Below are 21223 nucleotides of genomic sequence, written 5' to 3'. Positions count from 1 at the left end.
ATTTTTTAAAGCAAACAAAATAAAAATATAATCTGTGAATGCAATAAATCACACTTGTATATCTGCTTCTGATCTTGCCTTTAGCAGGTCAATCAGATGCTCCAAGATATTATGAGAAAACAGAAAATCTTGTGTAGCTCTTGAATCTAAAATAATTTTTATTGAAACACTGGAACAGAAATGCAGAAATAACCTTTGCAACTAATTGCTTTTATAATTGAGAGAGAGGATTGAATTTTCTCTGCATCATCTGTTTTTAAAGCCTCAAATATTTGTTGAAATTCAAGGGTCTAATAAAAAATTCAATTGTATTTTCACATTAGAACAGCAATGTAATTACAAACAGTTAAGCGTCTTTCGATCGGAGTTTCTTCATTATCGGGTGAATTACGAACAACAGATATTTTATCAAATCTGTGACTTGTTCTCAAATAAAAAGTGTCACAAATTTGGGGCCTTTGATTGGCCAATTGATTTTTTTCTCCGTTATATTGCGAAAAACGTTGCCCCCCCCTTTTCATCACCGCGAAAAGCGAAAGGGAAAGACTCATTCATAACCCATGAAATTTAAATATGGTTGAAATTTTCATCTAATTAGCAAATCATCTTTTTGTGGAATTGTTAAGATGAATATCAAATTGTTTTTCTATTTTCTTGCATTAAAAAAATATTATTTCAATCATGAATAAAACAATACATTTATAATTTTTTATCTGTTTATTCAAAAGATTCAAATAGAAATGAATTACACAATTTAAAACATAAAAAAGAAAACAAAAAATTGAAAACAAAGTTACTGCAGACGTTTCATGCACTTGAATGCTCCTTCTTCGTTGAAGAATAAAAGCGTAATTGTGACAGAGAAAAATGAATTTTATTCATTTTTCAGAATATTAACAGATATCATTGAAAAGATATTTATAAATATTTGGAAAAACGAAAAAAGAAATTTTTAAAAGCAAACAAAAAATGCAAATCATTATAAAATTGAACTTAAAATGAATACCGAATTTCACAAAAATTGAATTCCAAAAATGGAAAGAAAAAACTGTTCAAAGAAATGAAACAATTGGGGTGATATTCTAAGAGGAGAAAAAAAGATATCATTTTTGTATGAACAAAAGTCAATGTTAAACATCAAAAGACAAGTTAGAAAAGTTAATCTTAACTGAAATATTTTGCAATATGTTTGCAAGAACAAAAAAAAACTGTTCTTTAATATTCGAAGTTTTTTTATCCAACGACAATGCTCCAAACAGTTTTTATACTATTTTTTTCATTTAATTTACTCGCCGTCTCAGTTTTCTCTCTTATCCACCTCTTCGCTTCCAGAAACAAGTAAAAGACTGACCTTTGAATTTTCTTTCTCTTCTGATTCATCCTCAAAATCAATTGCATCTGAAATCGTCAGCATCGCAGCCCCTTTCGGGAAATGCTGAATAAACAGTCTTTTCAGTTCAACAAGAGTTGGTCGAGCAGACGCTTCTCCAGACAGGCATACCTTAACAGCTTCAAAGAACACTGATTTTCGGATCGCAGAAGTGCTTGGCCTTTCTCCTTTTGTAATCTTGTCTCCTGCTATTGCTGCCTCATATTCTCCAAACGGGATCTGAAGTGTCAGACACTCCCACAGCATCATCCCAATCGAGAATGAAACTGATTCCTTTGTTGCTCCCATATTCTTTTTTACCAATAGCTCTGGCGCTTTCCACCTCAGACGCTCCTCTCTATTGTCTGCCTCGTCCTCAAACGCTGATGAAGGTGGTGGAGAGTCTTTTCTATTCTTATTCATCAGCGAGCCATCAGACGAAGATGTCACAATCGTGGAAGTGGATGAGATGGATGAAGTGTCTGAGTCGGTTGAACTGTCAGAATGAAGTGCAATTGTGATGACCATATGCTCAGAAAACAATACAATGTGAGGACTCAGATTGGCAAGAGAAGGAAATTCGTTTTCTTCATCAAAGGAATGGAGAGCTCCATTCGCCACCCAGAACAGGATCTGAGCAGCTGTCTGCTCCCTCTCCTTCAGAGTGCCTATCGCCATTTCTTTCTTCTCGTTCTTTCCATGCAACAGCATGAACAGTGAATCCCTCAGGTCCACAATCAGTTTCTCATGAGGAGATGAACAGGCCATTGCATCCACCAGATTCGACATCGATGAAGTGGTTGGGCAAAGATCCTCTCTCTGAACAAAAGTCGAATCTGAATCAGTTGTTGAAGTGGTTGAAGTGGATGAAATGGAAGGTGAAGGCGATCTCTTTCTTGTTTCTTCATCTTTCTCCTTCTCATCCACTTTCTCCAGCATCCATTCTGGGATCTTGTCTGAATCTCTTCCAAGGATGTATTCAGTCGATCCACTCTCAGATAGAAGATGCTCTGACGACTCGGAATGTTCCATATTTGAATCATATATTCTTTTCTTGATTCTTTCTTCATTCTTCTTCTCTGCCTCCCTCTCTGCTCTCCTCCACTGCTCCTCAGGTGACATCTCCATCGTCACCAACTCAAAAGATTTCGGATCCTTTTTTATATTGTCGTTCACAATCTCTTCTAATTCTTCTGTTCTGTTCTTTGCTTTTCTCCATCGAACAAAAAAGATGATAAATCCAAGAAATACAATTAGAAAAAGTGTTGATAGCATTATAATAATTATAAATGCCCATGATGACTTTTCTTCTTTTCCACCTTCAGCAACAATATTATCTCCCTTTGATTGGGGTTCACTTTTGTTCTTCAGAATGATTGCTTCAGTGGAAGATGGTACCTCTTTTTCTCCAAAAAGAATCGAAACACTCACTTCTGCTTCCTCTTCTGCCTCTCGAATTGATTTCGAAGGTATTTTCCCCCAAGCCTCATCTTCCGAGACAAACCCTTCGGATTCAAACTCATATCGCACCACCAGCGCTTCTGATCGGATGGCTGTCACCACCCGAAACGATAAATTGCAAGGCAAAAGAAGTTGCCCTTTAAATGTCACCTTCAACTCTGCTCCTTCCTCTTCCACAGCCACACTTTCCAAAGTGGGGACAAACAAAGAAGCTTTCCTTTCTTCCACTATCCCGCTCAATGTGCATCCTTCATTCAGCATCCAAAGCGATTCGTTTCTTTCCTGCCCGTCTCCGCCTTTCACACTCTTCACATTCACCTCCCCCATCTCTCTGCACACAATGTTCCTTCTTGCTGATGTGTATCCCACTATCCAAGGATTGTTCCCCACAAACTCTCCCTTCTCAATCACAACACTTCCCCCTTCCACACTCGCCCCTCCATCAGAGCTGTTCGCAATTGTTGTGTACTTCATAACAGCCCAGATCTTCTGCATGTCTATCAGTGATCCATTCCAATTGCATAATTCTTCTGTTTTGCTGCTCCTTTCGTTTTTCATCTCAAAATCATTGCATCCGTGAAAAGTGCAGAGATTAAGCAAAACTTCTGGACACTGAGAAACCACAGCCAATATTCCTTTTTCCAAAGTGTGTTTCTTCCCAATAAATGAACAATTTGAGAGAGTTAAGTTTCCAATGGAGATTCCTGCCAGAAGAGACGGAACATTTGCTGAAGGCAAAGAAAGCGAGTTGTTTGCAAATGATGAGTGCATCATAAATAAATTTCTGCATTTTTCACAATTAATCACAGAGCCCCCAGAATTTATGGTGCTGAATTGGCAGAAGGATATCATGACAGAACAGGAAGCTGAAGCTTCTATCACCGATGATCGAAGAATTAGTGAGTTGAATATGCAGGAATTTATCGATCCGTTTCCTTTGCTAAAATCAAAGAGAGAACGCAAAGGAAGACTCGCAGCCGATGAAAACGAGCAATTCGTCAGCTCAACAATCCCCGATTGAGGAGAAATTAAAGTCGAATGCGGGCACAAAAAATCTGCTTCAAACGAAAAGCAAAGATTCATGATAGAAACTGCGTTGAGAGTGGTGACTACTGCATCAGTTAATCCAGTGGCAATCGAGTGTATTGTGACATTGCCCACATATCTCGAGCGTGACGAGAGAAGCACATTGTCAAGCCCAATTTCACTTTCAATCACAGATGCCCCATCCACAACAACATGCGACTCAAAATCGGCAGTCACATGTGCAATCGCATAATCCAGTGATAAACACGGGAGAGCATATGTTCCGCATTGTCTGTCATTCCTTCCTCCGTTCTCACGTAGCGATGACACAATAATTGTGTCAGCCTGATAAATCGTGATGAAATCTAACAGATTCGTGTCTTCTCTGTGATCGGTTTTGTCCATCCCATAAATCGCGTTCTGTCTCACGTAGACACCTTCTCTCAAATCAAACTTGAATTGGGTTTCATTGATTTGTTCCGATATGTTGTGGCACGAAACATAAATGTCGTTCCCAACTTTTGCCGTATTTCCTGTGAATATAACACTCTGGAACAAGAAATGCAGTGATCCACTTCCCGTTGCATCGATATAAAATGCACCGCCTTTCCCTTCATTCGAGCAGCAGCAACGGATCATCGTTGAATTCAAAACAGAAAATGAGCCCTCTTCTGGCAATTTTATAAAAGCAACTCCTCCTTTTTGACTTTCGACAGCTTTGCAGTCGCTCAAAGTTGTTCCACTCACATCAATTGAAATATCTCTTTCTCTTTTACAGTCAATCACTGATGCTCCGTTGTCTGTTCTTGTTACAGAAGTTATTGTCGATTCATTCATTAAAAATTTGGATTTTTCATCAGAGTTCATTCCCTTTCCCATTTCTGTTGATTCAACAAATTCAAAAATGCTTCCATCAGAAATATTCACAAAGGTGCATGTGAAATTGTTAGCGATGCAAGTTACAGACCCAATTGCAATTGCATTTTTCCCGATGCTCGCTGATTCCATTGACACTTCTGCAAGCAAAAGCTTTCCTTTCATGCAAGTTACTAAATTACACAATATTTCCCGCTTTCCAGTGGAAATACCTTCTGTTTCAAACGAACATTTTTCAAAAGACAACACTCCATTCTCACACAAAATCAATTCTGATGCAGAATTGTTGAAGGATGATTCAATTACAAGTGTGATAAGCTTCAACGAAAGCTCGCCTTCACATCGCAAAAATGGATCAGTCATTTCTCCAGACTTTTCTCGAAAAGAAAGAATCGACTTGTAATCTTCGTCTTCATCCAAGGAACTTGATCGAATTGTGAATGAGGAGAGATTGAATGTGTTTTCAACAGGAGTGGTTCTGTTGATTGTAATCACTTTGACTATCTCTTCCTCGTCAATCTGTTGCATTCCTTTCCAAAATGTTCGACACGGATCATCTGTGCTTCCACATCTCATCACATCCTCTCCGTCTGCCGATAGAAAAATTGAAGCTGAGGAATAAGAAACCAAATATCTGAATAAATCCAGTTCTTCGCTTTCTCCTTCAATCCCCACAAACGCATTGCTGTCTTCTTTCATCGATTCGAATGAAAATGCAAATGTTGTCAAAGTGACTGAAGCGTTCAATTCAGTAGATGCAATAAATATGTTTTTGCCTAGCTGCGCATCATTTCTCTCAAACGTCATTTCACCTTCAAATCGTAGTGGTGCTGTTGCTGTCGATTTCGAGCAATCTGCATATAAAAATCCCCCTTTCCCGTTTTTGATGGAGCATTTGCAAAGTTCTGTCTCACAGTTCTTCGCTCGTAGCAAATCTGATCGCTCCAAGTTGGCAGAAATTGCTCCACCTCCAATGCTCGAATGTGTACTTATGTTTCGGAAGTGGCAATTTTCAAGCATCACATAAGATGAAAGTGCTATCGGGCAACTTGAAAATGTCACAGAAGAAATTGAAACATTTAGCAGTTGCACTGTTCCTCCTTTGCTCAGAAGCAGAATGTATTCAAGCACAGAAGTAGTATTAGAGCAAAGAAAGGTTGAATTAAGTGTAAGATATCCATCTGTTGAGGAAAACAAGGCAGATTGTCCACTTGTGAAGAGCGATGGAAGATGAAACTCCACTAAGGAAAACGTCAGGGAGTTGCTCGAACTGAAAATTGATGGGTTTGATCCGCTTGCTGTTTGAGAAACTATCAGCTTGGCAAATGAACGCAAAGCAGCTGATGAAGAAAATCCAATTTGAAGTTCAGCTAATTCAAACGCAAAGCACTCACTTATCAAAACCTCGTCCATCACTTCAACGGAGCATGTCTGAGATTCTGAAGATGCCTCTAAATTGTTAACACCTCGCCACAACGAGTGGCAAGGTGTTTCTGCCTTTCCACACCCAATAAAGTCGATTCCAGCCGATCCAACGCTTATCGTCGACGAAGAAAACTTCACCAAAAAATACAGCAGATCCGCAGATGCACTCATAAAAAGTGTTTCATCTCTTCCTTTCAGATCGACTTTTGGTAGTTCGTCTTCTCCAAAATACTCGAAATCAAACAGAGATGGAATAATTGAGGCATTCAAATCAGCGCTTCTCACAAACATGTCTTTCCCTTCAAACGCCTCGTTTCCGCTGAATGTTATTCCAGAAAACAAATATTTATTTGTGCTTCCCTTCAAATCGAGATAGATTCCGCCTCCTCTCCCATTAATCTGATTCACTTCACAAGATACAATTGATGTTTTGTTCATCACCAAAGATCCTTCTCCCTCCAGAACACAATAAAGAGCCTCTCCATCCCCTTCTGTCGAAGTGCATCCATCAAATGTGCATGCTCCGCTTACATGCACTGATTTCGGGCAAATAATTTCCAACGTGTGTCCATTTGTCGTCTTGCAATTCTCAAATCCTGTATCCTTCAGCGTTATTTCGCAATTCCCGCTTCCAGTTATCAAACCCTTTCGTGCGTCAGAAGAGATAGAAGAAAAGCTGCAGGCCTCCAACAGAAGCGATGCTCCGTCAATCAAAACAACTCCAGCTGTCTGAAATGGAATCTCTCCAAGAGCGCAAGAGGCAAAGTGCACAACTCCGCCTCCTCCTGAAACAATCCATTTCGAAGGATTGGAATTTCTGCCGCTTCCTTGCTCAAATGAGCAATCTAAGAATGAGCATTGACCAATGCTAACTTCCACAAGTGAACTCATTTCTGGTGAAGGATTGGGAGAAGATGGAAGCACAAAGCAAAGCTTGGAAAATGTGAGGGTGGTTGAGCGAGGTCCTTCGACAAGCTCAAATTTTCCATTTCTTCCAAATATCATCGCTTTTGTTGTTGTATTACTTTGAATGGTGAGGGAGATTCCGTGTCTGTTCACAATAGCATCGATGGGAGTGTTTCCTTCGAGCTGGATGATGGAGTGTGAAGAATCCATTTTCTGAAAACCCAGCTCCACTGAGGCGCATGGGTTCCGCTTCGATCCACAGTTCTCAATAGCCGAGACAGCACCATCCACGAACACAAATGAGGTCTGAGGAGGGAACAGGTAGTCGATCATTGTGCTTCCTCCATCGATCGACTCAGAAGGACTGCGCACCCAAAAGCGTTCTGGAGCTGCCTCTTCAGAAACAGATCCGTTCCAATGTATCAGCACAATCACTGCGCCCGGCTCTTCGCATACAACATATGCATCCTTCCCCCGGAATGCTCCATTATTCTCAAATGTGTTGTTTCTCATGGAATAATCGACGTGTGAAGAGGTGAAGGTGAGGAACAGCCCTCCACCAAATCCATCCCCACTAGACACAATGCAGAACTCCACTTTGTTTCTCTCGAATCGGAAGACGCCTCCTTCTTCAACATCCATGAGCACACATCCTCCTATCGTTCTAGCTGAGTAACAGCTGCAGCGCAAAAATGAACAGTTTTCCACCTCCAGCTCTTCGTTCGATCCAATTCCGCCACTAATCACTGCGCCATCCCCATTTGTTTTCGTTAGGTTTCCAAATGTTATGTTTTTTAGAAACCCATTCGACAAAGAATTAATTGTGATATGGTTGCTGTTTGGAAGAGTCACATTTTCGATGCTGCTGTTCTCAATATTCAATTTTTTCCCTCTCGCAACCAAAATCAGCGCCCCATCCCCTTCTTTGCTCAAAATGGATGTTTCTATTCCCTCAATCGCACAATCAGCGTTGCTCCCATCAAGTGCAATAATCTCTGCATTTCCCATTGCAAGTTCATTTATTGAGCACCCATTCAATTCCACTTTCCCATTTGTCACATATATGATCCTGTACTCAACAGCTGAGCTGCTGCTGTTTTGAAACTCGCATCTGTCAATGGTTAGCGTGGCTGACGAACATAGAAACAGAGAAGATCGCGAGGGTTCTTCAAAAGAGCATGGTAAACCAAACACAATTTCACTGAACTTCACATTAACGGAAGAGAGCAATAATCCAGCACCTTCTCCCGCTCCATCGCTTCTGACATCAACAACGGCTCCAATTTGCTCAGCAATCACTTCGGCTGGCTGTGTGTCAAAAGATATGGCATTCTTGAAGGAAAAGTCTGCTGTCAGCCTGATGGATGCGCCAGATGAATCGGGTGCTGGAAAGCGCTTGGAGATTGCAAAGGGGATCGTTGCACAGGGATATATCGAAACACCGCACATGCGATAGTCAAACCCAGAGCTCCCCCCCACAATTGCAGGTGGTTCAAACGTCAGCAAAAACACAACCAGAGGAATGGCATACGAAACATTCCCATCTTCAAAACCACACAGCTTCCCAAATTCAGCTGTTGACTCTTTGTTGATATCGAACTTGAATGACTGATTGGTGATGATTTTTTCCAGGTCGAGTCCTTCAACAAACGCATCGCTTCCTCCTCCCTCTGCTTCATTGCATGTTCCATCACCTTCAGTTCCGAAAGACATCTCTGAGAGGACAAGATCAGCCAGCCAGTCTGCACACTTCAGAAATATTCCTCCTCCAAATCCGCATTTTGGCAGTGTTCCCTTTGCACTGCACCTGACAAAGCTTGTGGTTGTGCCTTCCTTGCCAATCCGAACTTTGGCAGAGGAGCTTGTGCTAATGTACACCCCTCCGCCGCATCCATTCACCGAAGAGCAGCAATCGACTGAAATGTCGTTCAGCTCCAGTGACTCGCTTTCACCAATTTCTGCCTTGATCACGCTTCCGTTCCCTTCGTTTTTGATTATCCCTGATAAAGTGTTGTTTTCAACAACCAGATTTTTGCCATGCTTATCTTCCACAAATGAGCAGCATGAAGAAGCTGACTGGCTGATTGTTGTGTTGCGTATGTTCAGAGTGCCAGCTGAAGAATATGAGATGATTCCAGTATCAACAGCAGATGTGACATTTGTCCACGTGCAAGAGTCTATTGATCCACTTCCTTCGTTGTGAACTTTTATCACCTCAACAGATTGGAATCCAATTGAGTTTATTGTGAATCTTATCATCACAAACGAACCTTCAGTAACAACCAAATACCTAAAAGTGCATTTTTCCTCACCTTGCTCAGTTTTCAAAGAGCAGTCCTCCAGATGAAGCATTGCATTTGCACTGTATACAAGGATCGCAGATGATTGAGGGCTGGGGATGGTTGGCTGCAGATAAAAGTCGAGATACCTAAATGTTGATGTTTGGGAAACTGTTATCATTGAATTTGCAGTCGAGGATTGGGTTCCAATCATTTTCATCTTTGTTTCCAATGCTTTGCCTTCGATTAAGATTTCGTTGGCAGACGAGAGAGAAACAACTTCTTCGTATTCATAATTAGGGAGAATGATCAGCTGAACAGAATCTTCATTTTGAAATATAGAAAATCCGATAGTTTTGCAAGCGTATTCTGCAAATCCACAGACAGAAACATCATTCCCTTCTTTTGAGACATAAACTCCTGCTTTGCGTGGTAGAAGATAAAACACAAGTGGGATTATCACATTTGGCCACTGTGAATCAATTCCAGCGCAACTTTCAGGGGAAAATGGTGCTTCTTGATTAAAGAATTGGAATGTGGTAGAAATAACACACCACTCCAGATGCAGCGAACATGCAAAGACATCATCTCCGTGTTCGGCTGTATTAGAGATAAATGAAAGCGATTTTGAGAGAACAAACTGAGCGTTGGCTTCGTCGAAAATTATTTGTATGGCTCCACCTTTTCCGCTTGATCCTGAATTTGGCTTTGGAGCCTGACACAAAGTGAAAGTGGACAACTCGAGTGTTAGCGCTGTCTGACTGTTGAGGTGAGTAGCAATCGCCCCACCTCCTTTTCCGTTTTCAGTCACTTTGCATCCAGTGAATGTGCAATTGCTTGCTGTGAATGAGCTCGCATAGCTATTTCTTGCATTCAAATTCACACACGAGCCGTTTCCCGTAGTTCTTTTGATATCTTCGAAAGTGGAATTTTTGATGGTTAACAAATATGTTCCTAAGGAACTGACGATAAATGCAGAACTTGTCAAATTTGAGCTACGAAATGTGCTGTTATTAATTGTTGTGATGTTCCCTGAGTCGACAGATATCAGCCCATTGCTACAAGATGTTGTCATTCCATTCGTATCCAAAGAATAAAAATCTGCAGAGGCACTTCCACTGACAGCAACAAATGGTTCATTGTCAAAGTTTAACTTCTGTGCAAGAGGAACTGCAAAGTTGCTGATAGATAATTTTCCGTTAGTGATCTTCACAAGGCAATACGAAATAGAAGTACCCAAAACAGCTGGCACAGCCGCACAGTTGGACATCGACAATACATTTGCATTTGATAGAATAAAGGCACTCCTCCCATTCAAAGATGCTTCAAGCACAAATTTGATTCTGCTGAAACTTGTCTCCACAGAATTGATCAAAAGCCCTTCATTCTCTTTCACTTGTGATGAGCCAATGTTGATGGGTGTGTTGTCTTCCTCAACGTCAAACGCATACGATTGACTGTTGAGGAGTGTTTCTGTTCGGAAGGAGAAGGAAGGCAGAAAGCGAATATTTCTCTTTGTGTTTGCAAATCGCGCAGCTGAAGCGCCTTCCACGCTCTGGCACGGATAATCGCTATATCCGCAAAGGCGATAGTCTGAATCAGTGGTCTGCCCAGACACATAAGCAGGAGATGAGAAGTTCCTCAGAAACACAACAAGTGGGATGACCATGTTTTGATCTACGTTCTCCATCCCGCTCAGTTCATCCAGATCGGTCGAATCAACAGCAACAGAAGGGTTGAATGCCAGCGTTGCTGTGTTGATAACCTTTGACAAATATTTGCTTTCAATAAATACTTTTTTCCCTTTCCATCCATTGCAATTGGAAAACTGAAGCATTTTGAGCTGGAAACCATCGGCTCCCTCCATAACCTGTATATAGATTCCTCCTCCTTTTCTCTTTTTCTGGCTTTCTGCAGGAACAGCGCATGTGTCGAACATGCAGCCAGAATCCGCCCCAATCTGTGTTGTGCTTTGTGCATTTAGCTCCAGATACAACGCACCTCCATTCCCATCCAAGCACTTGCAGTTCTTCATCGAAACATTTGAAAGAACAAAGCTTTCTTCTGCTTGAACTGCCTTACTGAACACTGAGCCATCGCCTATCCTGCGGCTAATCATTGATATCTTCACATTGCTCAGAGCAAGATGTGCTTGCTTTTCTGTGGTAAATAGCGATGTGCTCTCAAAAACCACTGATGATATCTCGCAACTCTCGAGTCTTGCCTCTCCTTTTGTAAGCAAAAAAAATGGTGCACTAAATGCAGTAGAAGTTGAGTCTGCCTTTAACGAGCACTCGCTCAGCACAAGCACAGAATACTCGTTGTTCTCAGAAAATATGCATTTATCTAGGGAAGATGTCGAGCTGTGAATAAACTGCATTCCGCGCATGTCCAACGATCCACCAAGAAGAGTGCAAAATGCGCCACTTGATGGATTCGTTAAGATTTTAACACTTGAAGAAGAAGTGTTCTTTTCAATGGTCATATGTTGGAACCCAACAGAAAATGAGGATTCAGAATACTCTCCTGAATATAGCTTGACTGTCTTGTGATATGAGTTTATCCACTGACTGCATGAAAAGCAAATTGTGTGGCATTCGTTTGAAACATCCCCACATCCATTAATATCTCCTGATGTTCGCGCTGGATTCACATAAATAACATTTCCAGATGGATTTGGCAGGAGAATATTTCGCTCTTCTCCGCTTGAACAACTTCGTAATCCATTGGTGCACATCCACACTCTGTTTTGGTTGCTTTGCGAAAAGCAAAACAGAAAACACGATGAATTTGTCTGATTGAAATAATGCTCAGTAAATGCAATATCTGCTCCCTGATATGCAGAATTATTTATGAAAAAACAATACCTAAAAGAAACTGGATTAACAGAACCTTCAACATCTTTCATAACATAAATTGCTCCTCCAACATTAACAGCTGAATTAGAATCACATATCCAATCGGTGGCAATAAATGACGAGAAAGATAGATATAACATCATTGCACCAGCTTCACCTGCTCTACTTTGACTTTTTGACATTTTCAAACTTGCACAGCACACAGGAGATTGCGATCCTGCAATCAAACCAACTCCACGATAAAAACCTTCGCATTCTGTAGAATTCAAATTGGTAATTGTTACAGAATCACGCGAATTTTCGATACGCATTATTCCTTCCTTTCCTGTTGCGATGCATTTTTCAGCTGAACAATTTTGAATCAAAAAAGGTCCAACATCTCTCATGAAAACAACACCTCCATAACCTTCGGGATGAGTATTATTGCATCTATCAAAGAAACATCCTTTTATTGTGAACGATTTTGTTTCAAATGCGTATATCGTCCCCCCATTCAATTGCTTGCTTTCTACATTGAACGTTGTCTGTTCAATAACAACATCCCCATCGGAGCTGCCAAAAACCTTTCTGTTGCGCTCTGTTGCTGAACACACTAAAAACGAAGAATTGAAGCAGAAAAACGATGATGGGTAACCTCCAATTGCAAGCACAGAGCAAAAGGGATTTTCAACTCCTAAAAATTTGCACCCAAAAATAATGCTCTCCTTTGCTTTTAAATAAAGATGATGCTCTTTATCTGTTGTAAGGAGATGGCTGATATTTTTGAAAAAGCAATCAGAAGTTGTAACACAATCGAAATCTCCAGAGGCAAGAAGAGGATTGCTCATTTGAACAACAATTGAAGAAAATGATGATGATTGGACAATCAGTGAACTCTCATTCCACAAATTCACCATGCTGTTTGACGCAATGTTTTTGTGTGAAAAAAACGAAAACGACAGATTAACAAATTCAAGAATGCTACAAGAAGAATATATTGGCTCTTTTGAATATTCCCTCAAATGAACAATACATCTGTATATTCTGCACTTTGAACCATGCTGCACATTAAAAAGTGCATTTCCCTTTTTTTCATGCAAGTATAATTGTGAAACGGATAATGAAGAATTAATAACTTTGTTAATAGATGAAATAACTCCTATCCCCACGAGTAGTGTAGAATTGCAAGCAGTTGAAGATGTAGAAAATATTTTAAAGAAAAAATTTTCCGTGTTGCAGGAGTCTTCCATTGATTCTCTGCTTTGAGAAATTGAAAATGGAGAATATTTAATAATTTCGTCTTTCAGCAATTTATCGTGAATGTTGAACCATTCTTTCCTTGCCTCAAAAAATGTAAATAACAGCAGTGCACAAAGACTCATCATATCAACAATTATTCGATTCTACAACAAATAAAACGATCGAATGATTATCAACATTAATATATAAAGGGTTAATTAAAATTGTTGGAATAATACTTGTTAAAAGGAAACGTAAATGGTACAGTATTTTTGAATTTATGAAAAATGAAATGATTTGTTCCAAACTTTTTCTTCATTTGAATAATTGAAATTCTGATATTTTCGTGCAAAATAAAATATCGAAATATTAAAAAGTTGAGGAAAATATTTGAAAGCAATAAATGGAATAAAATTCTTAAAGCAAAATATATCGTCCCAAATGAAAAATATCTTTCTTCAAATAATCTGCTTGAAAGATCAAAAAAGAAACAAATTATTTTCATTTTTGGAATTTGAAAGCCAATCCTTGTGGTTTCTTCACAATATCTTAAACACTTCTTTTTATATAACAAAAACAGAACGGTTTGTATTGAAATCTTTTTTATTTTGCAGGATAATCAGTTATGTTTGTATTTATCTTTTATTTTGTTATTTGCCAAGCTTTACCCCTCTTTTTGAATACATTTTGCAACAAACAGAATGAGTTTGTTAGATGATAATTTTGAAAACAGAATACAGATGATTACCAAAACCGAGAGATTTTCAAGTTTGTGTTTTATTTGGAAAAAACAATTTTGAACAAAAATTTTGTATTTTGAACTCCGATTACAGAATTGTTTAGTGAATTAGAACATTGCACAGAAAATGAACAAAAACGAATTGTAGAAGAGATGAACGAACTTGCAGAAGAAATGGAGAAAGGAGAACTCAAATCAGTTTTAAAAACAGATCTGTTCGATAAGACTGACAAAATGATTGGAGAAAAGAAATTATCATTGAAAAGTGCAACTGTGTTTTCAAAGCACATAGCATACCGCACAAAATTGATTGGTTTTTTCACCTCAAGTTTTTTTCGTCCTTCGTAAAGAAAAAGTTTTGAAACGATGATTGTTGACGAAAATGAAAAAAAAGAAGAAAAGGATGAAAAGCTTCTTGTTGATCTCTGTGAATGCTATCTTTTTCTCAATTTAGAATTTTCAACGGAATTGCTTTCGATTTGTGTGCCTTGCCTTCCAACAGTTGCTTCGAAGAAAGAAGAAAGCGAGGAAGTTCAAAAAAAGTAGAAATAGCTTTTCTGGGTTTGAACGTATTTAAATATTTTGTATGAGAATTTCTATATCATTTTTGAAATAATCGATTATTTTTTTTATCTGATTTTAATTAGAAAATTGAAAAAGAGCTGTGTTTGAAAGAAATCAAAGAGATAATCCAATATCATCAGGAACATCGCAATCTAACGCAACTTGCCTATCAGTCTGCTTGGGCATTTTTGATAGACAGATTTTACGATGATAAAAGTTTGGAAGAAGTGATTACGAAAGAACTACATTTTGTGAGAGAGGCAAAAAGAGAAGTGAATGAGCTGATGGAATGTGCGAATTGGAAGATAAAGAAAGACAATGAAAAGAGACAAAAAACGGATGAAATGTTTCTTTTGATGAGATGGCTCCGAACATTGAACTTTTTCTTTCGTTTATGCGAATTGCGAACCGAAGAGTCTTCTGTGATAATTGAAAGCATTGAGAATTTATTTAGAGCAGCAAAGGATAATTACATCGAAATTAGCCATCAATGCATTTATTCATTAAGTAAAGCAGCGAAAAGCAAAGCTATGGAAATTGATACTTTTATAAAGGAAGGTGTCATCGATCTTTTTTTTGAGGAAATGAAGCAATCAACGATGAACAACGATATTACACATGATTGCTTAATATTTTTAATTAATGTTTCACAGAAATTGAAAGAAGAGAAGGATGATGAAAAGGAAGAAGAGGAAAGAAAAGCGTTGAAAAGAAAAGCGTTTGAAAAGATGGAAGAAGAAGGATATGAAGATGTTATCATTAGCTTTCATGGAGAAATTTCTTTGCGTTACAAATTTTATTATGGATTATCAAAAAATATTTCTGATTTTTTTTTTTGTGAATGCTTGACTAAATTCTTTTCATTTGATTTTGTTGCTCATTAATTTTTATTATTATTATTTTTCGGATTAAGACCTTCACCGGTTAACTGTGGTTTGAAGACTTTCTCAATAGAAATATTTTATTGGGTTGCATGATAAATTATTGGCTGAGATGAAAATATTTGAGAAAATGAAACTTATTTCATATTATAACTCAAAGACTTTAGATAATTTTTTTTTAATTTTTGTTTTGTTTTACCCCATTGTTTTTCAATTTATCAATCAAATTTTGTTGAACATTTTTCTTTTTTCTTTTTCTTGTTACATGTTTGCTGCCAAACAATATTTTTCTTTGGATGAATTGTGAATTGTTTCTTTTTATTTTGCTTTATTTTATTTTATTTTATTTTATTATCTTTTCTTTTCTTTTCTTTTCTTTTCTTTTCTTCATTATTATACATGGGGATGATCGACTTATTATAATACGATGAAGAATAAGTTTGGAACAAATCGTTGTTGTTTTCACAAATGCAAAAATTTTGCTCAATATCAGATTGAAGTGATGATCAGATCAAAAGTTTTGACTTATCATTTTTTCAACTTATTTCAACTTTTCAATGATATATTTTCCCGCTTTCATAACAATGAGCTTAACATAAACATCAATAACTCCTATTTTTTCCAGGAATGATTATGTTGTGAAAAATAACTGATGGGCTTTATATTTCAGCTTGCAATGAAGTTTTAAAGTGAAAGTGCATCAATAGAAAAGCAAAAGGTTTCTGCACTTCTCTTTTTCATTGCTTAAATATTTCTCGATACAAAATTAAAATATACACCAAGAAATGAATTAATGCAAATAACAGAAATAAATTAAGACAAAACAAAATGAAATAACACAAGAAGACTTTCCAGAAAAACTCCCAAACAAAAACAACACTTTGGAGAAAAAATATTACTCTCCTTGCAAAGTTTTGAAATCTTTCACAGTTTTAGAGCAAATAGACTCGCACTAATCAAAAGAAAAGCAAAAGAAAGAAAAAGAAAAAATTCTACAAAAGATATTTTCTCGATAAAAATATGCAAAGATTCATTTTCATTCTGTTCATTAATCTTTGTCATTTCATGAGAAAATATGATAATTTCTGATGTAAAAATTATTTCTATACAAAATATTTCCACTATTTTGAACAAAAACTGGATCAGCAAGAGCTGTTTCGTTGTGACGCATGTAATCAAATACTGAAAAGTGGCTCAATCTGTCCATTTTCGGAAGAGCATAAGGCGCAAACCAAAAATCTTGAATATTTTCTCTTTGAACACAAGATTCAACAGCATCACGAATCCCAGACTCTTCCAGTGCATCGTCCAGATAAAACAAAAGACATGTTCCGCTGTCGTCTTTTCGCTCGATCTCTTCCGCATCCTCAAAAAATGGCTTTTCAGAAATCGAGGAAATATCATTAGCATTCTCGATGCATTTCTTGTAATGAATCGGATAGCAGCACTCTCGTTCAACCAACGAAACGCACTTCCAACTGATAATCTTTTTCGATGAAAGCATGTTGAACGGAAAGGTATTGAAAAGAACATCTGTCTCATCCTTCACAATCGAATCAGACTGCTTAACTCTGTTGATTCGCACAGGAAGCATAAAAATAATGCACTTCTCTCTAATTTTTTGAATGACATGTGCCATCAGCTGCGGAGTGATATACCTGAAATCTGCACCAAACTCCAAAAAGTCTTTTATTATCCCTGACGCAAAGGCAAACGGAAGCTCCTTCAGTGCATTCATCAGCACACAAAGCACAACAGCTGCAACTGTGGTCTGCACAGATTCAAGTGCCGTTGGCTGGTTGAAAGTGGAGAACATTTTGCTTTCGTCAATCGGAGCACGAAGCGGAAATAGAAATTTAAGTTTTTCCACGAGCACCCTGAAGAAGGGTTGAATGAGTGCATAATCGCTGGCACTGCCTCGACTGTTCACGCAGCTAAAAAGGCAGGAAAGCAATGCATTCAGTCGAAGCGCGTTGGAAGATCTGTGGTATCTCTGTATGTCCCAAATATAATGAAAGTTGGAGAATTGAAAGTTCCAGTTATACTTCAGATCCGAATAAGTGTTTTTGATCCCCAGCAATGTGTCTGTTGCAAAGCGCAGTTGCGCATCCTCAAAAAGCAGCCACTTCTCTTCCAGCTCGCTGACAGTCAGACAATCACCCGCATTCGGCTTCATCGCAAGAATAAACGGATCGCTTTTTTCGAACTGGATTGTTGGATTGCTTTCATAAAAGATTTGCATCGTGTCTTCTTCTGCAGCTTCTGATTGATCAGAAGCTTTTCTTTGAACAATCTCCTTCATTTCTGCCTCCACCTTTTCTAAGTTATTCAATATTGTTGGTCCAATTGAGCATATTGTCTTCTTCTTCTCAGGCAGAGGCATAAACACAGCCAAACGATTCAAACAGCTTCCTGCAAGATTGCAGAAGCGTGCCATGGGGAAACTGCTCATTGGGGGAAATGCATCGCATGCAAATTAATTAGAAATGAATGACTTTCTTGCAAAAATTATCTAAAACCACACTTTATTAGGCGCACAAGACTTCTTTCAAGCTTCCGATACAAATGCGAAGGAAGGGCAAGCCTTTCGTAAATATTTGCATCAGATCCATAATGATACGTCAAAACTTCTGTACGTGTTCGCAAACAGAAAATTCAACATTTTTTGAAAGAAGAATAAATTGAATGCACATGCAAAATAATCGTGAAAAATAAAAATCAAAATAAAAGATTGTTTTCTGTTAAAAGCACCAAAAGAGTGAAAAGACTGAACAACAGCACCTGGAATATCAAGAAGAGACCGGCTAACATATATGCGACACAAGGCGAGCAGACTATCTCTGATCTTTGTCATCTTCGAAGTCAGGTCACATTCAGTCGTTGGCGCATAAATCTCATCAGAGAATGGCATTTCTGTCTCTTCTGAACTTTCTGCATCAGATTCTTTTTCTCCCACAACTCTTTTCTGTTCTTTCTTTTTTGCTGAAATGAACGCTTCTTCGTCTCCGTCTTCGAGCTCAATGCCTTCTGCAAGCACAGCCACAATTGGATAGGCAGGACACAAAATTGTGCTGTCTTCAATAAACAATGAATATGTCTCAGCCGCCTTCAACCGAACATCAAAAGGAAGGAAAGGAACGTTAAGATCCGGAAAGTGCTGTTCTTCTTCATTGTGAGAAAATGCATAATAATCCATTGCTGCCTCTAAAGTCTTCGTTGAAAAAACATTAAAAAAATTGGCAAAGGGCGTTGCTATTGTTATAGTAGTTTCGGCCGCTGTTGAAAAAGCTGTTGTTATTGTTGAATCATTCTGCTTCCGTTTAAATCCAGCATCATTGTCTTCATCGCCATTGGCATCTGCATCTTTGCCCAAACTGGTTTTCTCGCAATTTTCGTTTTCTTCTTCCTCTTCCTCTTCTTCTTCTTTCGAATTTGGCGATTTTCTGTCTGACACATTGTTCTTATAATCTGCTTTTTCGCTCTTCTTTATTTTTGGTGAGTAAAAAATTCTTTGTATAAAAACCTCGTTTGACATTCGTCTGATATTCTTGTTCAGACAAATATTCTGAACAGTCGGATAAGCCATTCCTCTCTCTTCATTTCCGATAACAATCTCAAGGACGGATAGAATAAGTTCATGATAGCATACACATTGAGAAATCCTTCTTTTCATGAAATCTGGAAGGTGAATGATCTTGTTTTTGAAAGTTAGCAACAGTGATAAAGCATCCAGCAAAATTAATGGACTTTGGCATCTTTTCAAGATATCGATAACTCCATCAATCAGCCCTTGCTTAGCCGCTGTGACAATTTCATTCCTTTCGCTCAGCCTTAAAATGTGGCCCAGTAATTTTAGTAATAATCCGAATATTTCATCATTTTCTGTGGAAAGAATGTGATCAACAGCAGATCGAACCAACTCTTTTCCACTTATAACATTATGCAGAAAGGGAGATTTGAAGTATTCTGATTCTCCGCTTTTCCTCTTTGGATATAATTCATGCTTAAAACTCGTATCTTTGTATTTTTCATTTCCAACACGTGGAACATTCTTCTCTTTAATTTTTCGAAACGTTGGCGAATATGAAGCAGGATTTAAAATAACCTCGAAAATCTTTCCAAAGGTCAAAACTTCGTTGTCGTTGCTTGCTGATTTCAGAATACCAACTCCTTTATCAACCATTTCGGTGAGAATCCTCAGTGGGACTGTCTCCATTTCACCAACGCATAATTCGATGTTCCTTAATATTTCATTTGAGTCTTTTAAAAAGTTGTCTTTCTTCATTGTTTTTACGCTTAAAAAGACGTTTCAGAGGCAACCGCTCTCAAAAAGCAAAGACAAACTCTAATCGTTTTAATAAAGAATCCAGTCGTTTAACAGCTCAGAAAAACAAATAATTGTAAATAATCAATTGACAATGAAGAAGATCATAAAATACCATCTGTTTCAACTTCCAAAATTTCGGAACTCTTGACACAATTTCAAATTTTCAAAAATAATCAAGATTTTTCGAATTTTGAAATGTTTGAATTTAATATTTTTAACAAAAACACAATAATTAAAATCGTTTTTTAAATATATAATGCATCCAAACTGCACTTATTCCATTGTGGATTTCTTTCTTTTTCTTTGACTTTTTTGGCATTAATGAAATTTTTTATTATATTAATTGGATCTTTTCTCTTTTTCATTTCTTGAAATGGAAATATCAACATATTTAAATCAAAAGTGTTTTGAAATAGTTTCACGACATTTCTTTATGCAATATTATATTCTTTGGTAAAAAAAAATAAAAAAATAAAAAATAATTATAAATAAAAAATTAAAAATTAAAAATAAAAAATAAATTAAAAATAAAAAATAAATGAAAATGAAAAAATAAAATAAAATAAAAAACAAAATAAAAAAGATAATGAGAATGGTTCATGTTGATTTGATTCAATTTTCAATTTTTTCTTTTCTTTTTTCTTTTCTGTTCTTTTCTTTTCTTTTTTTCTTATCTTTCATTTTTTAATATTTTTTGCGTGATTATTCATTTAATCTTAACTTTTTTCAAAGTGTTTATTTTTCAAATGAACATATATCGCATAAAAAAACCGGACATCGCACAAAATACAGGACAAGATCGATTTCTCAATAACTGCAAGAGGAATATTTCTGACAATTTTCCTTAAAAAATTTGAGTGATTATTTTTGAAATCATATTTTTTTGAAGCATAATTTCAGTAAAATTTTTTGTTTTGAATTAATGACAATGAACACAGATAAGAAATAACTTCAACAAAAAACACATCTGTCTCATTTTCACATCAAACAATGTCTTTTGATGCAATTTAATGAAAAAAACATTTCAACAAAAATATTATTTTCAAATTTATAAAATGGGTGATGATTTTTGAAAGCATATTATTTCTTTCAAAATTTTCGGTTCAAAAATTTCCCTTAAATGTGGATTTGTAATCACTGAAGAGTGAAAAGGCAAAACAAAGACATTTTTTTCTTTATTTTAGCCGAATCATTTGGGTAATTATTTTTGAAATCATAACTTTTTTCTGGGAGCTTATTTTTCAAATTATGTTTGAATTTGGCAAAAGATTTTGTATTTGAATGCTGAATTAAA

At 37.2% G+C, this 21223-nt stretch overlaps 2 protein-coding genes across 2 annotated transcripts; both read right to left on the bottom strand.

Moving 5' to 3' along the window:
• Window positions 1-698: 698 nt before the first annotated feature.
• MONOS_7290 (uncharacterized protein) lies at window positions 699-12586 on the bottom strand (the record flags this gene model as incomplete). The annotated part of the gene is made up of 3 exons (XM_067877602.1): window positions 699-12098; window positions 12210-12279; window positions 12391-12586. The coding sequence occupies 3 exons, from the start codon at window positions 12584-12586 to the stop codon at window positions 1298-1300; spliced, it is 11067 nt and encodes a 3688-aa protein (XP_067725491.1). The 3' UTR covers window positions 699-1297.
• A 3347-nt stretch (window positions 12587-15933) lies between these two features.
• MONOS_7291 (uncharacterized protein) lies at window positions 15934-19887 on the bottom strand (the record flags this gene model as incomplete). Its single annotated transcript, XM_067877603.1, has 3 exons — window positions 15934-18046; window positions 18127-18232; window positions 18384-19887. 3 exons carry the CDS (start codon window positions 19885-19887, stop codon window positions 16666-16668), a joined length of 2991 nt encoding a protein of 996 aa, XP_067725490.1. The 3' UTR covers window positions 15934-16665.
• Between the last annotated feature and the right edge of the window lie 1336 nt (window positions 19888-21223).

This window comes from Monocercomonoides exilis (genome assembly GCF_001643675.1).
Source record: "Monocercomonoides exilis strain PA203 chromosome Unknown scaffold29-1213020, whole genome shotgun sequence".
NCBI classification, from domain to species: Eukaryota; Preaxostyla; order Oxymonadida; family Polymastigidae; genus Monocercomonoides; species Monocercomonoides exilis.
Note: the sequence above shows the minus strand (reverse complement) of the source record. Positions and strands in the feature narration are given on the sequence as shown.